General features: G+C 47.5%; 1 protein-coding gene and 1 long non-coding RNA gene across 2 annotated transcripts in view; one reads left to right on the top strand and one right to left on the bottom strand.

Moving 5' to 3' along the window:
- Positions 1–9196, bottom strand: part of LOC128306614 (uncharacterized) — a 71947-nt gene extending 62751 nt beyond the window's left edge. The window contains exon 1 of the mRNA XM_053044173.1: positions 6945–9196. Coding sequence (XP_052900133.1) covers positions 6945–9196 — 2252 coding nt within the window. The remainder of the gene's footprint in view (positions 1–6944) is intronic.
- A 3466-nt stretch (positions 9197–12662) lies between these two features.
- LOC128307064 (uncharacterized) lies at positions 12663–16404 on the top strand. The gene is made up of 3 exons (XR_008287604.1): positions 12663–12858; positions 12920–13030; positions 16373–16404. It is a non-coding gene; the product is annotated as an uncharacterized LOC128307064 (long non-coding RNA).
- The last annotated feature ends 1060 nt before the right edge of the window (positions 16405–17464 follow it).

Here is a 17464-nt window from a genome sequence, read left to right as displayed (position 1 = left end):
TTTTTCCGCTCCGGTCCGATGCAAAGAAGGTCCCTCTCGACCGAGGGCAACACCTTTCGAAAGGTCAGCCAGGTTTGGTCGGATTCTTTTGGGGCCGCGCGTGACAACCAAACGAAACAGGAAGGAAAAAAAACCAGTGTGCGAAATATCATCTCGAGAGCAATACCAATCATCGAAAACAGGCGGGATAATGCAGAAACAAATGGCGATAGTGAATGAAAACTGATGACAAAAACTATATTATAACACTATACGAGATGTTGTTTTGGCGGGAAACCAAACCAAAATACAAAAACAAAACAACGAACGTGATGGTTTGTTGATGTGATTTTTTTCCGCCTTGGTAGCGTCCCCAAAACATCTCAAAACACACATTCGGTTCGCAGTGGGCGTTCTGTCGGCAGATTATTGCGGTACGAACGAGTGGCACAAGGAAACGGGTAAATAAGCATAAATTTCAAAACCTTGTTAAGCTTCTTTTGCTACTTTTCCCATTATTAGTATTGGGCCCCAGCAATAGATGGCGCTATTTTATGAAAATAAACAAAATTTACTAAACATTTAGGGTTGATGCGGAATAAAAAATTATTGTATACACATAAAGTTGAAACGGTTTAGGCGTATATCGGTACCCAATAAACAAAACATAGTCGTACTTATATTATAAATAATATTTTGCCAATTATAAACTTTTTTGCCAACCGTGCGACAACCCCTGCATTTGTTCGGTGGAGATCACCTCACGAAAGCTCTCTCTCTCTCGCGTTCTTACTCGCAGCAATGATCTGCCTCATTAGCGCCGCCTATGAGATGAAACGGATATAACCTTGAACTACAACACCGCATCCGCTTCGGACAGAGAGAGAAGTTGCGCTCTCGATCAACTCTAGATGGTGTGCGTAATGCATACTTTCAAGGCGCTTAACCACATTCACGATCATCTGCTTCCGTGTGGACGCTCTTTCTGAGCGAGGGGAACACACGAACTGTTACGATCATTTGTTTAGCAGTTTTGATTGATTGATTCAATCGACTCGTCCCATGGTCATATTGGTTTATTCTGCTTTCGAGAGTGATCTTTTTGTTTGCTTACCTTATCCGCCAATAGAGGGCGTTGCACGGGAAGCTTTTTGTTATTGGTTCCGAAACCGACCGCAGCGCTGATAAAGGGCGCTGCGTCGTTGAGATGATCGAGCAGATAAATTGAACTGATATTGAATGTACTGACATTACATTAACACACTTCTATCGATTATATACTCCTACAACTTGTTACCTACATCATGGGATGACAGCACAGACAATAAAGAACAACGCCGATCGCGTATGATACCGATAATTATCACGAAAAGGTGTGGGTGTGAATATCCCCCAGCCAGTGTCTTTACGTCACAGGCTACGCGGTTGAAACTCTCTTTCCACCCGCGTGTTCGAGCGCATTATTGCTCAATCAAAACGGCAAACACCCGCGTGCATGGCTCCCTTTTAAGGCTGGAACCACTCACCGGAGCCAGTCTGTCTCAGGTTGGTTTTTTGGCGATCTCACCGTTCCCAAAATTGGCGCGCGCGTACGGAGCTACTACCCTTGCACCAACGAAAACAACCGTCCGGGTGGACGTACCGCTGACAACAATCTCGCCGCACTGCACTGCACAGATCCAAATGCTCACGGACACGGGAGGTTAGCACAAAGTTCGAAGCCCCGAACCGACCCCGAACCTCGGGTCGTCCATAGCCACATCGGTTCTCGGTTGACAACTCTTCACTGCCGATCCTCTCATACCTCCTCCTCTCTTTTCGAGCCACCACCACATATGGTGTCGTCGAGTGTGCACGCTTTAACACCCGCTGTCATAAATGAATGGTGAGCTTTTTTGTCCGAGTACGAGTCGGAGTGCCAGTCGGTGATCCTTAGCGTACCGTAAAAGGATCACCTAACTCCAACATCGCCGTGTGTGTCGCCGTGTACCATTTCCCGCCTTTCAACCTGTCAATCGAATGCGGCCGAGAAGCGTGTGTGACGGGCTTCGAACCACCGTGAACCTTTACCTTGGCTTTGGGACACAACGCGGAAGCTGGCACACTTGTCGTTGTGGCGGGGGCGCTGCTACCGCATCACGCCGGGTGAGTTACGGGTCCTTTCATGAGAGCCTGCCTTAACCCACCTCTCTACTAACTGTGTGGTCCAACATTAGCCCACGTGAGTTATGGATGCGAAACAATGATGGATGGCCACCAATGCACCTGCCGCAAAGGCCAAGCAAAGGGATTAGGAGGGGTAGATCTTTTTTAATATCTGGTCCCATTAACCATCCGGCAGAACCGTATGATAATTTATCAACCATTCCACCCGATGGGCTGCGAGCTCCAGTGGATGGAGAACAATTTTTACACATTGACAATTTTAATCCACGACACATGCGTGCATTCCCGTGCCAGAGATGACGCCAATCATCGGATAGCGGTCATTTCTACCCCTCTGGTGTACGAGTCTCTCACTGTATCTGGGTTCATTTTTCCATGTACGAGGATAAAAGTAAATCCGCTTACAGTTTGACGGACCGTAAGGCGACTCGTTTTACTTGCCGGATCTTTTCCAAACCCAAGAAAGGTAAGCGATGAGTAATTATATTACTCAAATTCATTGCACCAATAACAGGTGGGGGGCGATTTGGTTTGATTTATTTTTTTTTTTCACCCATGGGGAAAAAGTTTTCCCTCTTTTCGACTCATTGAAGTCTTTCCTTTCGGGTAGTCCTGAAATCAGCAGGGATTTTACAATTTGTTTCTGTTGCTTCTTTGCTTCTGTGATTTAACGTCCCAATAGAGTGTACGAACACTATTGTATGTTGTTAGTTAGATTAATAACACATTAATATTTTTTGTAATGAAAATTAGCATAAAAATTTAATTGTGCTTTGTTATCAAACTATGACATGCGACAACTGTGACAGGACAATTAGTTTTATAACGAAATTTCTATTTATTTCTTGAAACCGATAAAAGATTTCTTCACACATGGTTATAATTGGCAATCCTCTCTCTCTCTCCCTCTCTCGCTCTCCCTCTCTCTCTCTCTTTCTCTCTCTCTCTCTCTCTCTCTCTCTCTCTCTCTCTCTCTCTCTCTCTCTCTCTCTTGTTGGCGTAAGGACCTACTAGGTCATATGCCTGCCATTTCTGGCTTTATAAGACTTATTTTACCACGTAGTCGGATAAATAAAATCTTTGCTACGGGGGATTGGTCTGAATGGGATTTTGGTCCGTTCGTGTGAAGACCGGCGCCGCTACCATCATGCCACCGGGCAGCGCCGGTTTGGCAACCTATTTACTTCAACAAATGATTGTTTTGATTTTTAATATCTATGTAATTAAAGAATAATGTAATTATGTTTTAGCAATACGACCTGGCCGTTCTTGAAAAAATAAAAAAAAACCAAAGGTTTTATGTTTGATTTGAAGTTCGATAAAGTCGAATTTCATGACTCTGAATCAAATTTACCCAACACTACACTGTCAACCTTTCCTAAAATACTGCAATGCGCGAGTCAGAACAGAAAGGTTATTTTGGTTCGAAATTATTGTACTTTTCTTTACCATATTAAATAAAATTCGCCCATACCATATTTATAAAAATAAAATTAAATTTAAATAAAATTAAATATTTCGCCTCGTTTTGTGTTGCAGTGGAGTTGAAGAATTTAATGTAAATAACACAATAAAATTTCTCCACTGAAAATGAAATGACTGACTGAAATGTCCGGAAAGTGTTGATAGCTGAATATTAACATATACATAGCAAATACAGGTAAATAATTTATTCATGTTTAATGAGAGAAAAATATTGTTCAATGTCCTTGTAGATGTGCTATAGATTGAATATTATATTATTATATATAAATGCATATAATAACAATATAATATAATACAGATATATTTAATATTATTTTTTTAAGTAAAATCTATATTCATGCTTTTTGGTTAGTAAATTCAAATAATTTGGGTGCCTTGGAAGAAATTAAAAGATTTAGAAAAAAGGAACTCGCATTATCAATTGAATTAGAAATAATTTCATTGGAAAAGGTTACATTTCCAAGAAAAAATATTTTTCAACGGAACAACAATTGCACAACTATCACTCCATCATACACGTGTGGCAACTCCCAAATAGTGCCTTAAAAAACAGCCCCGTACCCTGTTATGGCGTCGAATGACACCCGGCCCGGTGTGTGTATCTTGGCACGGAAGCAACTCCGGATGACTAATTGCGCACGCAAACTCCCTTCTTCTCGGTCTGCGCTACTCGTGACGCAAGCTCAAACACTCTACGCTAAAATCGCCAGAAGCCAGAAGTCCGAGCAATCCGAGAGCAACAAGAAGTAGCTACATAGAAATTTGACGTATTGATTCCACCACACCGAGGCTTGGGGTTGCTTAACTTCCTCCTCCTTGTACATTGTACAGGTACGCGCGGTTATTGAATTCTTTACACCGCACCGTTCGTTGTTTTAAAAATTTAGTTTGCATTTTAATTGGCCACGAACAAACGGGACGGGGGCAAAGCCGAATGGGCAGGCGAACTAAATAAGAACAGAACCACCCCGTCGGCAACGAAAGCAACAGACGTAAGGATTACGTGCCGCGAACGTTGAACGGAAGGCACCATTTATGGAGAATTCATTTCCAACCTGTTGCGAGATATGAGCCGCGGCACGGCAAATGGCAGCAACACCCGATCCGATCTATCCATCCCAGCAGCAGTAGCACCGGCACCGAACATCTACAGCCTGTACCATCCGCGGAAACGGTTTGCTAACGAACTAATCGGTTCCTATCGCCCGAGACAACCGTGACCATCCTCCTACACATCCTTGTCTGGGAGATTTTTGTCTAGTGTAGTCGAATCACGCCACGACCCATTTGCGTCGGAGAGCTGATTTGTATCGCGCGCTACCACACAGATCACAGGCCACAGAGAGACACTCGGAGGGTATGCGACACTCAGGTGCACATCCACCCCCGTTGTCGTGTCGCGCGCGTCGCGAGATCGCGGGTGGCTTGGAATTCTTGCGGGATGATAAATTTCTACTCCTGTCACATCACCAGGAACTCCAAGAGGAGGAGGTTAGGGGGAACGATCTGGCAAAACCGTCGGAACTCGTTTGCCTGGGCTCTGAGCGAAGAGTTATGAAAGGTGAATGATTTATACACGCAAGGGCGGAGGAGACATCTGGTCGTCGGTCCCACCTGGTCACTCTTGTCCCGAGGATCTAGCCAAGTTGGAGAGTTCCCACGCACCGGCGGTAGAATGCAATGGCAGCCAGTCAATAGTGGTGGCGGGGCCTAAAAATGGAATCGATATTTTACACCACCTCCCAATGGGGATATCGGCGTAGCGCTGGAAGGGTGTTGTGAGAGTCATCACCTTAACCTGCGGACCCCTCTGCTGCAAGTAGCTGCAGTCGGTGGATCGCACCAAAAACCCAAAACACCATTCGGAGGGTTAAAATGTCGCTCGCCTATACGTAAAGATGCATCGCAGCGAGTGTGAGCGAGCAGAGGTGGGACGACCGAACGACCACCGTTTGGGCAGTAGCGCGAGGTGTCCGAGGTGATATCGTGTTTCTCGCAGAAGTCAATGCACGGACGGCCTGGCGAAATCGGGCATCGATCCGTTTTGGTGGCTCACCGCACGCACAGAGTCACAACAACACTTCGCAGGAGGCGAAATTGGTTGTAAGCGCGAAAGAGAGAGATGGAGAGAGAGAGAGCGACTATAGAGAAGAATGAGGGGAGCAAAAAGAGTGAGAAAAGCCACTGGCGATGCCCATCGATGGGGTTGTGGTGGACCGGTTTGGAACAAGTCCGACCCGACACACAACCACACAACCCGGGGGCCCACCAACATTACCCCCCCCCCCCCCCTCTCCCCCCCCCCCCTCCAACACCTGGACGAGGGCGCCCTCACGCTTGGGAGTTTCGCAGACTCTCGACGCAAATGTTGGACGCCATGCACACACAAGATGCATTTCACTTTGGGCTAATGGTGACTGACTGACTGGCCCTTCTCGCTTGGCCCCCACCCCCAAAACCCACTATCCCCTCCCCTCTCCTCCCGCTAGTGGGGGTTTTCCAACGTTTTTCCAAAAAAAAACCCCGCCGTACGATAGGCTGATGGAGAAGAGAAATCGATAGTGCGACGGACGGAAACCCGAGGAGACATTGACTTTGACGTTGCCGCTGTGTAGCGCACCTCCCCGCCGGGGGGCTGAGACCCGACCCGACCCTGCCGACATTGCTACAACGAGATCGCCCGCTACCTTGACAGATCGTGTCGTCCCTCGAACTGGGCGGGCGGGCGAGAGACTTTGCCGTGGAGACCTTGTTTGGACAACGAAATAGGAGAACGGCGACAAGGGAGAGTGAGAGAGAGAGAGAGATAGAACAAAGCAACAGTAGCATTAAAATCAAATATCATAAATCATCCCACTTGGAAAAGATTTCCAATGTCTGATAGGCTAGAGTACATGCTCTCGTCTATTACTAGTGCACAGGATGCTGAACCCTGACTTCGAGATAACTGCATGAATAATGTTGAGTGAATCTGATTCATATTCATGAATCGTTCATCCTAAATTGAATGACTCCTCACGTAAGATTCATACAAATGACTCTTTTCAAAACATTTATTAAGCTCACATTACTCACGAGATCTTGAGATTCACTTCGTCCCACATACATCGTAGACTTCACGATGACCCAATATTACAACTCAAATCACCCAAAAGGATCCCACGAAACCAAAAGCATTAAATCATTCATAATCTTTTCCAAAAGGTCTGTGCGTCTGGACGACACCTTCTCCTCCACCTAAAAAATACACGCGCTCTCGCGCATTACCGAGACACGTGGTGCACACACACAACATCTTGGGTATCTCTACTTACAGCTGGCCGTAGCTGGAAGGTGCTGGCACGGGTAGCCCGGTACGGTGGGTGGTGGTTGCAGCGGAAGTAGTGGTGTTGGCTGCAACTGCAATTCTTGTAGGCTGCGGCTTTTGCTGCTGTTGCTGCTGTTGGTCAATATCTTCGTTGTTACCGTTGTTAGTCGCCAGCGTGAGACAAATCGTGTTGTTGTTGTTGTTGTTTTCGGTGCTCTCGTTCGGCAACCGGTTGCACTTCGGAACCCACGTTGCGACGGCCACGTACACTGTCGACCGTTCGCCTTCCTCCTCCTCGTCATCCTCTTCGTCCTCCTCCACCACGAGCTCGGCGTCGTCGTCGTCGTCGTCGTCATGGCATTGGAGCCGCTCCTCATCGTCGTCGTAATATTCGCGCCCGGTATTACCATTCGCATCCGGACTGCACGCACCGGACCGATTCAAACCGAGCCGCGATCGTTGATAGCGGTTGCGTACTACCTCCTGACGCCCTTCACCATTACTGGCCTCACCCGGGCGTCGCTGCAACAACTTCCGCTGGGACGCATCTTTACGGCTGACACTCTCGAATTTGTAATAGTAGCTGCTATGGTTAATGTTCCGATACTCCACCAAGGACGTTTGGGCGGTGCCGTGAGCAGGACCGTCTTCGCCCAGGTGCTCCACCGAGGACTGGGGATCGTGGATCTTCGTAAAGTCTACATACAGCGCGTCCTCGTCGTCGTGCTCCCGCTCAATAGCTGAAACGGATCGACGCTCCTCAGGATTTGCGGTGTTTGTAGCGGGCGGTGTAGCGTCATCCGAAGACGACACACTGCGACTTCGGTGTTGCAGATCTTGCTGGGTCAACGCGACGCGTCGTCCAGCTAGCGTCACACCACCTCCTTGTCCCACCACCTGCCGACGTGGCAGAAGTGCGTGCTTTTTCGACTTCCGTAAACGTTGATACGCATCGCTGCGGTTGGGCGCATCTTCCTCCTCTTCTGCCACTTTCTCGACATCGGGCCCAACAACCTCGTCCGGTGGTTGGGCGGCAGTGTCCGAGTCCTGACCGGAGCGGCGGCAATAGAACTCCTGCTCGAATGGCAATCCGTTCGGGAACTTGCTGGAGAAACATTCGCCCAACAGCAACCGTCTGTTGCGATCGGTTGGCTGGTCGCGGTCAGCCAGTGGCAAACGCTGCGGTATGGCAGACCCCTTCTTCGGCCCCGACTGCTTCTGTCCACCGTTCGGTGTCGCTGCAAGCGTTACCGCCGCCGCCGGCTGATGGTTCTCGTTGTTCTCCTTAATAACGCGCCCGGTCCGGTTTGTCCCTTGCTGCAGATGATTGTTGTTGAGCAGATCGATCACGCGCATGTTGTGATGGTGCAGTACCTTGGCAACTTCACGCTCCGCGTCCTGGGATGGTGTCGGTAGCGTTGCCTTCTTCGCCACCGTACCCACCCGGCCGGTCGTGTTCGTGAGGGTCCGGCTGGACACCATCCGCATCTGGGGCTTGTGCGCATTGTACGTACGCTTCTGGGGAGCCGTCGCTGTTTCGCCACCACCAACAACACCGGTCCCACCATTGGCACCACCGTTCGGTCGCGTATACTTCGGGACGATCGATTCGACGGATGTGCCAGAGCTGCCGGGTGACTTCCGACAAGCGAGCGATGTCTGCAGCAACCGATTACCCGCCTGGTGGGGTTGACTAGCTATGGTGCTTGCCACCGTGCAGAAGCTGGACGTCGTGAGCCGCCGGTTCCACGCGTTCGGCTCCACGATCCGTGCCGAACGGGCAATTATGCGGGGTGACTGTAGCAACGGTGTGTCACCGATCGGTTCGCCCATTTTCTTCCCTATCGGACCTGCCCCTGTACGGTGAACAGCGCATCGGTCAGCGTGGGACTGCTTGCCAACTACTGCCGTCGCTATGGGACGTCCCGAACAGTGCTCCTGCTGCTGTGTTGAGATCTTCTGTTGTCGAATAGCGGCAAATGTACTATTGCCGCTACTGTTGTTAATCCAATTGTTGCTGGACTGACGCGCTAGGTTACCAATTCGGTAGCCGAGTGGCGCCATCTGTAGGCGAGCAGCGGACGCTACCTGTCCGGCTTCTGCGCCGGATGAATGGCGATTAATCCCACCGTGTGCCATCCGTTGATGTCCACCGACCGGCAAACAAGTGCCCGGTGCAGTGTTACTGCTGCCTGTCGTCGACATCCGGAACGAACCGTACTGTCGCGAGAATGGCATCGTCGAAAGGCTGCTCGACATGATGGCGGATCAATTGCGGCGAGCACCAGGTCAGAAAAGGGCGAGGAGTGTCGCGAGAAGATGGAGATCCCGTCTCCCCTTTACACGAGCAAAATGGCGATATTATTGATCGGTTTCCTTCCTTGCCGTTAACAGCCACAATCAGCGTTGATTGAGAGAGTTTTGCTGTTGATTGTCGAGCACCGAATATTGGTGGTTGGAGTGTGCGAGCATGCACTGATCGCATACAATGATTGCACGAAGGTACAGAGATCACAGACACACTGCCACGACACGCACAACAAAACGGTTAGAAGGTCGCCGTATATTACGATACGACAGGCTTGATGAGACCATGAGACAATATGACTAGACTGGAACTCATCTACGCATACGCACACATAAACACAATTAAACGCACAGCCACGTTTCGATCTACACATCTACACACAATGGGACAGCGATAGAAGGATAGCGCACACACACAACAGTATAGACGCACTGTTGCTACGATCGAACATAGAACTTTGGAGGAGAATACCCTTACACGTCTTCACACTCCTTTATCACAGACACCACAAGGCACAAGGAAACGTTCACTACTATTTATCCACTTAGCGGTGTAATTCGCGCCCCGCGGTTCACACACGGAATCGTTACCCGCTCCCGAACACCTATAGATCGCATCTCTTCCCGACGCACGCACGTAAATGGGGTTGGTAGCGGCTGCGTATGGACAGCACCTATTAAAGAACGCAATTGCAACACATCGGACACCATTATCGGACTGATAGCGGTACATCGTGTCATTGGCCTCACCGCACGCGCGTACACGTTCCATTATTCACAGACGCATACGCCTGTCTGTCCGCTGTTTCTTTGCCTCTGCCAATTGTTTCTCCACAAACCACCAACCCCCGAGATGGGGGCCGATAGTTTTGTAGGATGCGTTGAGTACCGCGACGCGACCGAGTGAGTCATTTCGGGCAGAGATTAATTGGGTCTCCTACTCCTCTACCGGGAGGGTTGTCCGGTCCCATTACCATTGGAAGGCCGATTTCTACAAATATGGTTGCAAAAGCCGACAAAGCGATGTACGAATCATGGAGGAGAAAGACAAACGGACAACAAGGACTCAATTAAGACTAATAAAGTGTGGTTCACCACTTCCCGTCGCATTACCAATATGATACCGGTGACATGGTCTTTTCTCGTTCTTTGCCCTTTAACCCTCTTCTCCTAATGAAGTTTGAACAGCATTCTTGAAGTTCTGAACTTGTCCACCATCTCATTTCCGTGAGGACACCACAACTGCTCATACTCAAGCAGATCGTTTTAGTCAAAGTTAAGATTATAAAAAGAACACATTCTGACGGAACGCCCCTTGCCGAAATTGTTTGTTTTTCTTTTCTCGAATCCAAAACGAAACGAAATCCAACAATCTGTTGCTCCCAAAAAAACACACCTTCCTTTATTCTCCCATCAGGTTTTGCTTTCGGCATTCTTGCTGCACTCGCGTCTCTCTGTCAAACTTTCCATTGCCACATGTGTTATTCCTCGCCATCGTTTTGGACTTTGGCGCAAACTGTTTGGAAATAAACAGCTTTACATAAACCACACGCGTGGTTTCGCGTGTTTTACTGAGCCGGGGTAGGCGATAGAGGATAAGCGGAGAGCCGTTTAATTGAAAACCCACCCAGACGATGCAAAAAAAACACACACATATTGTTGAGGTAGTGATGGGCAAAAGAAGCGTCAACAAATTGGGTGGGAAAATATAAACCGATTCTATCAAACCGGATAGATATGCTCAGCGTTCAAGAATTTCGTATGCCAATTGTCATAAACTCATTCTGTACAGGTATGATTCTCAATTTCAACTCAAACTCAACTCACGAATGTCCAAGAAATAGACATTCTGTCAGTTGTTAGAATAACAACCTCAAATTAAAGACGACGTACTATAACCCTCCAATTTCCAGGGACCTTAACAGAGATGAGCAGTCATAGATGAATATGATGCAGATTCATGCATCCAAATGAATATTTTATCTAAATGAATTAATCTGCATCTCTATTTCAAAGATCCATGATCTTTTAAGACCTCAAGACCTCAAAGGACTTCGTCTGAGATTCATGAATCTTGTCGGAATCAAACCCTGAGATGCTTCTCCAGGGCTCACTACATAGGACTCTAATGGTTCACGAAGCCTAGTTTCGTAACGATTTAACTAACTTCCTGGAGAAAAAATCTCAACTCCCCAAGATTTGAATGGATGCGAGATCTTTGTTTGGTCCTATATGATGTTGATCCTCAACGAATACTAGGTCACCACCTTGGAACAGTGTTCATGACGGCAATTCTCAATATCCGGGCCGAAATTCCCAGTTCGTGCATGTCGATTTGCAACACATTGTTTTCAATAACATAAACCCAAAAGGAGAATTGTGCTCATATTCGGAACGTGTAACAAGCATCCCAACTTGTTCTACACAGTAGATGTGGTGTATCTCTTTGTGCAACAACTGTCCGGTACTGTTGACAATTGGCAAAACGAGATTTGTTCCTGTGATAAGTACATCAAGTGCGATAACCATCCGTGCGGCCATCTTGGGCTAATCGTGACGACTAGTGGGCAGCGTGTTGAAGAGACCAGTCGTTATCAAATTGACCGCTTACACAAGCAAATGGTGTACAGTTGCAAGTGACGTGTGACGTTCGCTGAGTCTTATGCAATACTAGCACCTTTCATTGGCTGTGATCTTCCAAGTTATCAGAATCCTTATCATACTGACTCGAGTACTGTCAAATTTTAGTTGGCAGCCGATTTATCGTTTTCGTAACTGCATGCAAGCCAAGTACAATGCCGAATCCTGCTTTGCCATTACGCATACAACCAAAAGATTACTCCTACTGATAAGGCACAGCGTAAATAGTGCAGATGGACAAAGCTGGAGCGATTATTGTAGGCCCTCAAGCAGGCCGGAACGAGATGACATGCTTTGACAAATAATATGGAACACACTACATACAGCCGGAAGGAGCCACTCGACGGTAGCTGGTGAAAAAACAAAAAACACACACACACACATTCAACAATCAAACGCTCTGCTAGGAGCACCATTTGAGCCGATTGCCCGTGACGGGTTGTTTCGGGCTTGTGAGCGTGTGGGTACGTGTGCATGGTGCGTTTGCAGAAATCAGGCAAGTAACAAGCAAATGGACGATGGCAGTAAATGTGAGTGTGCGGCGGGTGCGAGACGCTTATCGTTCGATTAAAAGCATTGATTTTCTTGAGCTCGCTTTCCGCTACGCTTGGTTGCTCCACGCGCACACACATCGCGTACTGTAAAAAGACGCGTGACCCGTCATCCGACAGTGCTAATAATCGTTGCAATTATTAATCGCACTATCTTGGGCGTAAAAGTGGTAGCACTCTCCCCGGAGGGTAGTGGCTCACACGCAACCTAACCCGTAGGCACAGTGTGTAATCCCGAAAGCAGCCGTGATGAAGAAGTGAATCACTTTATTGGTCACCACGGCGCGGTTTGGAGTGGCTTCGAACTTGGCCCTCGTGTGACCGGCAGTTTCATCATCCCTGAAAGAGGAGTGGTCTTTTCCGTCTTCCCTCTCTGTCTCTCTCTCTCTCTCGCTCTCTACACTTCAGCAATAGTCCGGAATAGTGAGTTATGAACTGCTAGTGGAAACATGTGTGGCTAATGATCTGTTTTCATTCTCCCTAGGTGCAGATAGCATCCTGATGATGGTACGGCGTGATGAACAGATAGACAACACAACCAGCAAACGAAGCGAAAACCACAAACTCGTGATGCACAACTCGCGGTATGGGAAATGTGAGTCATGCAGTAAGCAGTTTGCCGTTTCGTTGGGTCCTTGGAATGAAGAACGGTCTCTTCGGCTACGTGGCGACTGCAGCGCCGTAAAGGGGGTAAAAAATTGCCCCACAACGAGGGAACGTAAAAGAGCGAGTGAGAGAGAGAGAGGGAGACGGAAGGCGGTAGATATAAATTACAAAATGGCACTGTTTGTCGATCGTACCCCGATCGCGATGTGTGCGCGGCACTGGTCTCTCTCCTCGCTAAAAACCCGCAAGAGAACCATATGTGTGCAAGATGGTACCGCGGACTTTGCTACCAGGCACAACAAAGTACCATCAACTTCTGTTCTCCCCCCCCCCCCCCCCCCCCCCTTCTTAATGCCTGGTTTTCCCACCACCAGCGGCGGCGGCCGCGAACCCGAAATGTTGCAAGATGAAAGTAACATGTTTTCAATGTCATTGGGAATGGTATGCCAGCCGCGTAAATTGGTGATAGCATCGCTGTATTTAGACGGCAAATTAAACAGATGCTCACAAAACAGCTGAAGGGTAGAGAGTGTTGATGAGGAGGGGGTTCATGATAGTAAACGCTTGGAAGGGGAACGAAAGAGATAGTGCTAGGAATAGTGATGAAACAATGCTGCTGCTGACTAACGTATGTTTGGGGAGCACAAAGAAACTGGAGCACACGTTTTGCGGTAGATTTTAGTTTTGATAGGACACATTCGCGCTAGATGCGACCCTGAGAACCAATATTGTAACACGCCACAGCGGCCCAAGGTCGTGTATGTGTGTTGTGAGGTTTTACAAATGTGAGGTTATTAAAACAGCGCAATAGCGATACGGTCACGTTTGGTAATCAACAAATGGCAGAATCTTTTTACCACAAATCAACTGATTAACCGTGAACTCTGCTGCGTTTGCCCAAGAGCTTTGCAGCATAACTCAATCATTAATGCCGTAGCGCCAATTTGGACTGCTTTTCGACTTTGCCTAACACATTCCGTTCTACTTTCGGACCCCCGTTCCAAGACACCCGCCTTCCGGGTCGGAGGATGTCGCTCTTTAGCTCGTTGACCTAATGACCCTCTGACCGTGCAGAAGGAAGCCAGGTGCATGCATCGGGGACTGGTGGGTACAGGAATAAATAAGGACCCCCTCATTAGGGGGGGGCCATGATTGGCACGCGACCGCCGCACCAGAATTTGGACCTAGAATGAAGTCGCACCTCTTACCGAAAAGTAGCGTCGTGGGTGGGTTAATTGGAAGCAATTTTACCAGCCGGTTCGCTTTCTAGAACGGAGACGTTTACGTAGCGTCTTACAATGGTAAGCTTGAATGGAAAGCATTTCATTAGCATTGGTTGGGGAGTTACACTGTCGGACTGGTTTAGCATCATAACCCACTTGAATTCTAGAACTGGCACATGGCATAAATTGCTCTCCACACGAAAAAAAACAATGACTAAGCCACCTACTTCACGAGCAGCATAATATAATCTTTACGAATATTCTTAATATGCGTAATAGCGCAATAGCTAACCGGAAGGACATTTTCTTTTTTTGCAATTCAAAAACCCTACAGCGAAACAGAGAGCTCAATGTTAGTAGGAACCGGATTTTCGAACACGGCGAATATAACTTCGCAAAGCGCAACGCTACAACATCTTTCAGTGCGGGGCAAGTTTGGGGCAGTATACAGTACAAACCCCGGTGCGCCCTTGTTCTACTCGCTACAGATTTTAAGCCTCCTATCTCCGCCATCGCACAAACACCACCACACAAACCACCCCGGCCAAGTAGCCGCTGCCAATTTGCCTCACACGGCCCAAAAAAGGCAATCGGGCGATCGTGGCGTCTCGTAAGCCCGAACGGAGGCAGTTACATGCGGGAAGGCTCATTAAGCGGAGACCCCACAGCGAAGATGCCGCGAGCCTTACGAACGGATACCCTAAAATGGTAGATCTTCTGAGAGATCGCTGCCGGTGTGCGCGAACGGGGATTTCTTGGACTGCAAGGATGACTAGCTCGCGCACATCCCAAAACGTGGAGCCGTACGGTTTAGAGTCTTGAAGTTGGGTCGTTGGGGTTTTTTTTTAAATTCTGCTCAGTGAATGCAAACGTCTGATTGCTTCATACCGCGTATTAACAGGAGCCACCATTTCCGTCTGTAGTGTAGGTAGCAATGAACCAATTTTGCTGGCTCCAAACCCTTAAAGGAACTATCCTGCACTGTTACATTAAATAGCGTCTACACCTGAATGAGATAGTTAAAATAGGCAAGAATAAAAAAAACTAATAGAGAAATATTGCATATATTCTTTACTACGCTGAAAGAACATATATCTGTCAACTGTCAAAAAGCCTTGGGAGATGTCCGGGCCATCTGTCAAATTGCTACATAATGTTCTCGGTGCCACAGCACATAAACAAAACAGAAAAGTGTATCAGTAATAGCTTGGAGTCCATTTGGTACGTTGTTGAATAGAAGAATTAAACTGAAGCGTATTAATTCTTTTAGCAATAAAAACAAAACCTGCAACTCCACGCCACATATAACCAAGACAGTACTGAAACTGCAAGGGTTGAATGCAGTTGCATAGCGCAGCATATATACTGCAACATGTGCAGACGATGCAGAGCAAGAGACACACCAAACCCAAATCACCTCCGCCGCACACACCAACGGCCAAAACCATTTCTCGCCCACTTGGCTTTGTGTGTAAGGCTTGCGATCATAATCCGGCACCGGAAAAGAGCGAACCCTCAGCGAAAAAAAGGGACCGGGCGGACCTGTTCCGAGAGCGTGGTGATGGCGCGCATATGGGGTGGGTGGTGGGTGTCTTCACGATGTGCGCCAAGGTGGGGGGGGGGCGTGGTGGCAACCAAGACTTGGCGACTTTAAGATTGATTTACGCCAATTGCTTCTTGGGCTTGTTTCCAATATATGTGCATATTGAAGGAAGCATTAAAAATCTTCAAACCGAGGTCTCGCGACTCGGTACCATTACACTACGGGTTTCATTACGCGCCATATCTCTCTCTTTCTCTCTCTTTTTGTCTCTTACCCCTTCATGCTTACTACCCCTGCAGTTACTACACCATCCTCTTGGCTTTCTTGCAAAGAGAAGTGAAAAATCTTTTACAACAACGCCTACCATCTTCCTATCCACCCTTTCCACCATTCTTACCCCTCACATCGCAAATGATTTGGTTTTCTTTTCCGTTTTCTTTTCGCACCCCCTCGCAACTCTTCCCTGCATCTCTCTCATCGTCTTTGCTTCCCTTTTTTATTTTTTTTTATCTCAAGACATTGAGCTTTTATTTTTTTTTGTTGTGTTATTTACTTTTCCTTTAAGCTGCGCCTGACACAGAAAGCGTACCACCCAGCGGATCAACCTATCTACCCACCGGGATTGCACTTTAATCTTTCCTTTCGTCACAATATCCCGCACCATCCCGGTTAACCCTTGTCAACAGATGCAAGTATCGAAAGCGTACTGTGGGTTTCTCCCTTTTTAAAAGGACGTTCCCTGACCATAAAGTAACAAAATTGTTAACAAATAATGTTGGCAACAAAAAAAAAAACACAACAAAAGCTTTCAAAATAATCTGCACCTCAACTTCGCCTTAAAGGTGAGCTTTTTCTTTTCGACATACAGCTCAAAAACGGAACAGAGCAAGCAAAAAGAGGGGGAAAATGATGGAGACACACAAACTATAAAATAGCCTCCCCATAATTGCTACGCGGCCCGCGAACAAGCATAATTTGTGCTGCGGTGTGCGCAAACACACGGACATTAAATTTAAAAGCTTTAACGAAAAAAAAACAACAAACCTTACCAAAGACAACAACAAAAATGGCACAAAGAAAAGCAAGAACAACGACTCCACACACTGGTGAAAAAGATGATCCAAGAAGAGCCAAACAATTAGCCCCAACATCCGATATTCCGGCAGCCGATTCCGACGGGTGGTTTGGGTGGGAGAAGGGGAGGAGGGCCGGCAGAGGTTTTACACAATTTTACCCCCCCCCCCCCCCCCCTTTTGGTTGCGTTTTGCAACAATTTTCGACTCGATCGATGCTTCCGAACGGGTGTTCGAAACAAAAAAAAAAATATATCTTCCGCCAATGGTTTTAGCTGCCCCGCTAATTTTCCTTTAATTCTTCCCCCCCTCTCATGCGACCTTCTTTTCTCTTTCTCTCTCTCGCACACACACACACACACATAAACTTATCGCTTTTTTTTGGTTTTCTTCCTGCTTTTTGCCCTCTACGAGAAAAAAAAAGTATGATGTTCTACATACGTAAATGCACTGTAAAATGCAGGCACCGGAATGTGCTGATCAAACATATGCAAGCAACAACAATAACGCAACACAACACCCAACCACCATTCGATCAACATCGACTCCACCACCCTTAGGGTGGAAGACGCCAACAAGAAGGG

This window comes from Anopheles moucheti, chromosome X, assembly GCF_943734755.1.
Source record: "Anopheles moucheti chromosome X, idAnoMoucSN_F20_07, whole genome shotgun sequence".
NCBI lineage: Eukaryota > Metazoa > Arthropoda > Insecta > Diptera > Culicidae > Anopheles > Anopheles moucheti.
The sequence above is the reverse complement of the archived record's forward strand: the minus strand, read 5'-3'. Positions and strand labels throughout refer to the sequence as shown.